At 26.6% G+C, this 8082-nt stretch overlaps 1 protein-coding gene across 1 annotated transcript in view; it reads right to left on the reverse strand.

Moving 5' to 3' along the window:
- Positions 1-460: 460 nt before the first annotated feature.
- The window catches only part of LOC100198037 (polypeptide N-acetylgalactosaminyltransferase 13), a 40580-nt gene continuing 32958 nt past the window's right edge, over positions 461-8082 (reverse strand). The window contains exons 7-10 of the mRNA XM_065810449.1: positions 7291-7426; positions 4911-5018; positions 4684-4830; positions 461-1373 (exon numbers count right to left, since the gene is read on the reverse strand). Coding sequence (XP_065666521.1) covers positions 1218-1373; positions 4684-4830; positions 4911-5018; positions 7291-7426 — 547 coding nt within the window. The 3' untranslated portion in view covers positions 461-1217. The remainder of the gene's footprint in view (positions 1374-4683; positions 4831-4910; positions 5019-7290; positions 7427-8082) is intronic.

Below are 8082 nucleotides of genomic sequence, written 5' to 3' on the forward strand. Positions count from 1 at the left end.
AAATCTTTTGCAAAAGAAAATTTAATAACTCGGTTGACAAAACTTGGTTGACATTTAATTGTGTAACTATAAATTTTTTTAAATAAAAATTTTCTTTTAAATTTCTAATATAAAATATAAAAAAGGGTGTTTCTTATAATTATAAAAAAGAGTGTTTTTTCTAATATAAAAAGTTGTTTCTTATAATAAAAAAGTGTTTTACTTATAATAAAAAAATGTGTTTCTTATAATAAAAAAGTATATACTTTTATAATACTTATAATAAAAAAGTGTTTTACTTATAATAAAAAAGGGTGTTTCTTGTAATAAAAAAGTGTTTCTTATAATAAAAAAAGACGTTTTGTATTATAAAAAAGGTGTTTCTTTTAATTAAAAAACAAGTGATTTTTATAATTAAAAAAAAAGGTGTGTATTCCTTCTAAAACAGTATTTTTTTTTTTAAATTTATAACAACAATTAATTCATTTTATTTTAATTTATTAACATCATAAAAAATTGTTAATACAAAGAATTAGAAAAATGTTATAAACTCACCAAAAATTTTTAATAATATAGTAATAATAGTAAATAACACAGATAAGTATGACATTTTATAAAAATTCTTTTTGAAAGAAGAAAAATAAATAAAATCAGAACCTTGTACCAATCGGAACATTAAAATTTATAAAATATAGATAATAAATTATACGTAAGCTATGTTAATTTTCAGAAATAATTTCCAAATAAATAATGTTTGCAAAAATAGTATTAATACTGACAATAGCAAATGATAACAAAGATGATGATGATGACAACAATAATGATGATGATAGAGATCATGATGATGATCATGATGATCATGATGATGACAATGTTGATGATGACAACGACTAATGAAAAAAATGAGGTTTATTTATAAAATCTTATGCATATAAACATTTTATAAACATAAAAATTATGTTGTTGTTTTTTTCAAACAATAATAGCAAATATCTAATAAAACTGATTTTTTTAAAAAATATGTAATTTAAATATCGGCTAGTTAAAGAAGTGGATAAAAAATTTATTCCTTAAAAATTGGTTTTGGTTGTGTTAAAAAAATACACACATTCACCCTAATTATTTAAAAATATTGATAAATACTTTGATCACTGATAAATAGAAGAACCATTTATAAATAAAACAAAGCTTGAAAACATTGGCAATCTCCATCTTTTATTTTTCCACCACCACCATTTTTATTTGTTAGAAATTAAAGCAAAACTAGTCATGTTATAGTGAGAAAATACCCACTTTTGAGATGTTTGTCCATTACATGGCTGCATTTGTGGACTTTTATCAGTATTTAAACCACGGTCGATACACTGACGGGTTGGATAATGCATAATTTCACCCTTAAAAAAAAATCTAACAAATGTTATGAAGTTAAAATTTGAATAAAAAAATTTCAATTAAATTATTAATCCCCCCCCCCCCCCAAAAAAAAAAAGAAAAGAATGCAAGCGATATATAATTAATTTGGGAGTTAACAGACAGCAAAGGTTACAGAGAAAGAAAGCTCAAAACAGAAAAATAGCAATTGTATACTATAAATCAGGAAAATGTAACAAAAGGAGAGAACTCCAATGCATTAGTGTCTGAGGAAAAAAACTAGATAAATAAAAATAATGAGAGAATAGCGAAAAAGCTACAGCAAAAGAATACAACTTGCTGACTGGCAAGACTGTGTTTTGGTTATTTGAACAATTTATGATAGCTTGATTAAGCAACAGCCATGGTAGTGTATGTAGAAAAGAGATACAACCTTACAACAATGTGACAGATGGTCAAGCATGGCAACAGGTCTAATAGTACTTAAAATATGTTTTTAGAACTTATCTAATGAAGAAGCGTTTTATTCATTAAGAACGAATTATCTAAATAAAGGAGGAGTTTTGTTCATTAAGAACAAATTAAATACTGGTGTTAGAAAAGAATAATTCAATAGCTTTAATAACTTTCCCAGATACATCATATGTAGCAAACTTATATAGAAGACAAGCATACCAGACTTTATTAAAAATCTTTGAAATTTCAAGGACAATGACCTTTGCCTCACTAATTCCAATTAATGTAGAATTTTTCTGTTATAAGAGTTATTAGTCAGGAGTCCAATGAGAGGAGTCATATTGATTATCAGAAAGTAAGTTGTTAGATAATAATTTAGCAAGGAAAGCAAGAGTGATGTCTAGGAGTGGACTAACCTGTTACTTTGAGATGACAGGAAGAGTGTGTTCCTTAATTCAAAAGTTCTTTGGGAAAGGTAATAAAAGCAGACCAATGTATAAGAGATGAAATGTTAGACTTGCATTTATTGATGACATTGTTGAAGATTTTCAAAAATATCTTTGAAAAATCTCAAGAGCCTAAATCTCTGAGATACGAGATTTAGTAATATGAGATTAATGGCTTAACTTAAAACTAATGAGAGGAATGAAAGCTTACTGAATCCATAAGATTATAAAGAATCCATCGTACTAAAACCTACCTGAAACCATGAGATTATAAAGAAGGCTTAACTTTTAGGAGAAAGATAAAAGATATCATTTCAAAACTACCATCACAAATAAAATAATACTATCACAAAAAAAATATTACTATCACAAAAAAAGTCATTAGAAAAATGTTAAGATAGTAGTAAGAAGTAAAGGTAAACTTAATGTAAAAAAGAAGATAAAAATTTTTTCAAAATTTTGATAGAGAACTTTTTTTTTTTTAAAGTTTTATTTCAAAATAGTTTAATGTTTTTTAACTTTTATTGCTGTTTATTGTTTAATTTTTTTTTAAAGTTTCATAGACTAAATGCATTAATGCGTACATAAATCAACTGTTATAGCCATAGTCATAATGGAGTGTGCATACATCGACTGACTTAAATAGGAATAGGTGCAGTGGGTGTACATACATCAACTGAGGGTTTAGATTTTGGCAGACATTCTTTTTTATAAAAGAAAAGTATTTCAATACTTATTTAAATAGGAATTATAAATTAATTTAATTGGTTTAAAAAAATTATTAAACTAAATTACATAAAAATTTTAGGTGAAATAGTCAAAATAATTAACAATTAATGTGTACAAATAAGAAAAAACTAGTCATACATGTGTACAAATAATGCCTAATCTAACTAAATATAGTATAGAGTAATTGATACACAATATCTGTTTTAATTATTTTATGATAAAATTACCAAAAAAATATATAAACTATTTGGATCTTCTCGGATATTAAAAAAAATAAAAATTTAAAGAAATATCTGGAATTCAGGAAATATCTAGAAAAAGATAATCCCTGATAGATAATATATACACCTTCATCAATGTAGTTCAATTCCTAGCAAGCAATAAATTGCTTGATAATACCACAAATAGATGCTGATTTGATATCAGTAACTACAGAACTTGTACCACGTTCAATCAAATGCTTTGATAATGCATTAACAGCTAATTTTAGTAATAATCAATGAACTAAATAAAAAAGTTGATTTAAAAAAGAAGATTTTTGCTGTTTGTAAAAATAGACTAACATCTAATTTTTCTATCTGATTTTCATTCCTTTTCTTCAGAGGTTTAGGTTTCTTTTGCTTATCTCAGCTAATTTGCACTTATCCTTGATACTGCTTTTCTATTCAATACAATTTTTGTATTAGATTTGCATACCTTAGTGCCAACTAAGTTATAAATTTTCTTTTTTCTTAGCAATTCATCTATACATTTGCTCTGCTTGGCAATTTTGCCATAACTTTCTAACTAATGCTTAGCAATACTACATTCATTTCCTCAGCTTGTTCAGAAGGAGCTACTCACCTGTTCTGATGGATTGGTAACTCATCTATCTGGTCCATAGCAACAGGTAATTTATTGACCTGCTTACTTTCATAAGATAATGCACATTTAAAAGATGTAAAAAAGTTATTTGACACTTGACTTGTTGTTTGTTCTTCAAAAAGACTGAACACTAAATTAATATCATAATTTTTATTGTGTTTTTACTAAAGACAATAAATGTTAAAATTGTGATAAATCAAATATCATGTGAATCATAAACAACAACAGCATATAATTTTTTTATTTTAATCTATTTGTTTGACTTAATAGCTCAGACCATCATCAGATACAAATTAATGCTAAGATAATTACCATTACAAAATTAAGCATATTAAAAACCATAAAGAAAACAAAACAAAGATGGCATCAAACCAACAAAATAAATTAAATATGTTATCAAAAACAAATGAATTTTTATGCATCTTAAACTAACAAGCTTAAGACTGGTTTGTTAATGACTCCATTAACCAATCAGTGTTAAGCTGCTAACACAAATTGAACTCATTAAATAACCAGTGCTGAGCTGCTAACACAAATAGAATATTAAAAGTGATTTTTATTTGAATTAACAAAATGTAAATTAACACTTATGCAGTGTAAAATTTTAGGTTTTAGGTAATGGCAAGCTGTTTGGTTCATCTTCTTTTGGTGACTGCTGTTATAACATTTTTATAAGGTGGTCTTCATAGCTAAAGTTATGAGGGCTGACCTGTTTATAATGTTAACTAAAAAGTATAGCAAAACAATCACAAAAATAGACCTACCATGACCCATTTTTTGATCTTGGCATCTAATCTTATAAATATTATGCTTAAACTTGTTCATTTACAAGACTTACCGTGTTAATTTTATGTATCCATTGTTGATTTCCACCAAAGTTATGGCATTTCATTATATCAATTAATACTCCAGGTTTTGAGCTTGATACATCAAGACAATACTCTTCGTCAAACACAATTTCTCCTTTTCTCGAAAACACAAAATTCTAAAATAACCAAGAAATAATGTTTAGTGTTATAAGTAACAGAAATCAAGAAATCTGCAATTATTTTAATAAAAAACAACCTGATTTCCTCCCTGACCATGACAAGGAAAAATACCCAACTTTTTAACATTGTTTCCTTTCATATCACCCATTGAGTCTAAGCAGTAACTTGATGCAGGATTTTTGATCTAAAATTTAATATTGAATTAAGTTTAACCTCACTATTGTTTTATTTGCAATAAAGAAATAATTAAAAATATTAAATTGAAAAATTTATACAGCAAACTCCCAATATCTCGAACCTCCAAGGAACCAAGAAAATAGTTAGCTGTTGTTCGAAATGTTCGAGTATCAAGACATTCTACAACACAAACTTTTGCAAATAAATAAAAACAATTCCAGTTATAAAAAGTTTTGATATCCAAGCTAAAAACAATACATTATAAATTAAAAAATCTTCTGTTACTTTGTCTTAGTTTCGAAGAAACATCTCTATCGAATATAATTGAGACTGCATTGAGCTTTTGTTGAAAATCTTCACCACTAAGACTGAGGGCATATATTCATACAAAATTTGCAGTGCATCCCAAATATCAGTAACTTTTGGGCAAACTGGATCGATCACATTATCACCATCATTATCTTCCTGGTCATCAGCATCATGTTTATATGCTGTGTTTTTTACTTCTATCAACTGTTTATCTGTTAGAAAAGGTACAGTGCTAATTAAGTTTTTATCTGCAAAAATGACATCTTTAGCTGTTGTACCTGGTGTAAAAATTATCAAGTTTTTCTATCTGATTTTGAAGCTCTTTAAATGGGTTGTTGTCTTTATCTAAATGGGCAAATTTTTGCTGATCTTCCGAAATTCCTGATTTTGCAAAACAATTAACGATGGTGGAGGTTTTCACTTTTTGCTATGCATGATCAACGATTTTCATTGCGTCTAAAATCGAAAAAATAGGAAGATCTTTTCTTTTATCGATAGCTACGGCCAGTCTTTGTAATGCCAAAGATCTGTGATAAACTTTCAAAGAGTGTATAATGCCCTGATTTATTGGTTGAAGTTTAGATGTGGTATTCAGAGGTAAAAAAATGAAATCAATAGATTTTAGATTATCAATAGATTTTAGATTATCAATTGTCAGGTGTGCTGGGCAGTTATCTATTATAAATTCTATTTTCTTTTTTTCTTTTGTAAACTTTGTATCCATTCCCGTATCCACTCTTTGAACAGTATGCTATCAATCCAGCTTTTATTTTGATTTCTATATCTGCAAGGTAAGTTTTTAACTTCTTTGAAGCAGCAAGGTGATTTTGATTTACCTATTAAAAACATAAAAATTTATACCTGCTGCATTTGCTGTGGACATCCCAGTAATACGAACTTTACTTTGTTTCCCCCATATAGAAGCCTCAGATTGAAGATTTAGTGACTTATTAGGTTGGGTACAAAAAAATAATCTAAATTCATCTGCATTATAAATTTCATCAAGTTTTTACCTGGATAAAATTTTAGGGAGATTTGTTTCCTTCCATGACGTGGTCATATCAGCTGTACAAGAGTTACCATCTCCAAATACTGTCTTAAAAGAAACATACTTGTTTTTCCAATGATCAACCCAACCATCACACGCTTGAAATCCTTTGATAATAATGTTTTCAGTAAGTTCTCTTGCTTTTGTTTTTAGAATTGGTGCTGATACTGCTACATTTATACTTATTACATTTAAAAGTCATTTAATATTTTAATTGTCATACATTTTGACTTGTTCCCTTGTGTCTTTATTGTAAAATGTAAACACAATACATGACTTTTATTATAATATTCCAACGCACATTAGCATAACTTATACTATAAACTATTCTAATATCAAAACTGTCAATATTGTTTACATCGCAATGCAAGGCCTTCATCACAGTTTAAATAAACTTCTTCAAATTTTAATGAGAAACTTGGCTGCACTTGAGGGCAAAAAGTTTAACTTAATTTAAAAAAAATAATAACTTTTACTAAGAATTTGTTTTAATTTCTCTTCTAAATTTCAAGTTATCAGAAGAAAATTAACCACGGAAACAGATAAAATGGTTCTACTAAGGGAATATTTGAGCTAACACAGGTTCAAGTTAATGAGTAATTTTTATGAGAAAGTGAAGGTTCAGGGAGAACTTGAAAGTACTTTGAGTTACTGGATATCATGCTATCTGGGCTTGGAAATATCAGGAGTTCACTGCATAAACAACTTTGATATTTTAAATAACATTACATTTTATTGTTAGTCTTATTTTTTTTACATTTATTTCCTTTTATGTATAATTTACATTTATGTCGATTTTACATTACATTTATTTCATTTTATGTATATTTTAAATTTATGTCAATTTTATATAACATTTACATTTTGAATACTTTAAAATTAAAACAAATATTACCCTAAATGTATAAAACAAAAAATTAACCTCTCCCCTAGCTGGAGGATAAAGATCAGGAAGTTGAACATCGGGGTATATATTTTCAATATACCACTTGAAAGATTTACAGTTTAATTTATTTCTCAATGCAAGCCTCTGACTAATATCGCCATAGTCCTTTCCCCTAAAAGAAATTTATATCTTGAAACGTATAGTTTAACTTTACAGATGATTTTGTTTTTTGTTTTAATTTATATGCTCCTTTAAAATTAAAAATTTAATTTCTCATTTAAAACTAAATTTAATTTTTATAAAAGTTCTTAAAATACTTTAACAATTAATTTAGTTTATAAGAAACACAAAATAGAAATTGACTCGCATCTATAGTTAAGCTAAAATAACACCCTTAAAACCTTAAAAAATATCAAATTCAACTCTGCTTTCAATATCAAACTCAACTCTGCTTTCAATATCAGCATGATAATAAGAGTTAAGAGACTTAACTAATTAACATCTATATTAATTTTGAATGATCATAATTCAATTAAGCCTTAAAAAGTTTAATTAATATAAATAATAAAGTTATATAATTAGGAACACAATCGCATTTTTTTTAACAAATTAGAGACACATGCACATTTTTTTTAACTGATTAGAGACGCATACACATTTTTTTTGACTAATTAGAGAAGCATACACATTTTTTTAACTAATTAGAGACGCACGCACATTTTTTTTTAAACTAATAAGATACATGCTTATTTATTTTTTTAACTATTTAAAGACACATGCACTTTTTTTTTAAATATTTAGAGACACATGCACATTTTTTCAAACTAA

The sequence above is a fragment of the Hydra vulgaris genome, chromosome 11 (genome assembly GCF_038396675.1).
Source record: "Hydra vulgaris chromosome 11, alternate assembly HydraT2T_AEP".
Classification (NCBI taxonomy): Eukaryota; Metazoa; Cnidaria; class Hydrozoa; order Anthoathecata; family Hydridae; genus Hydra; species Hydra vulgaris.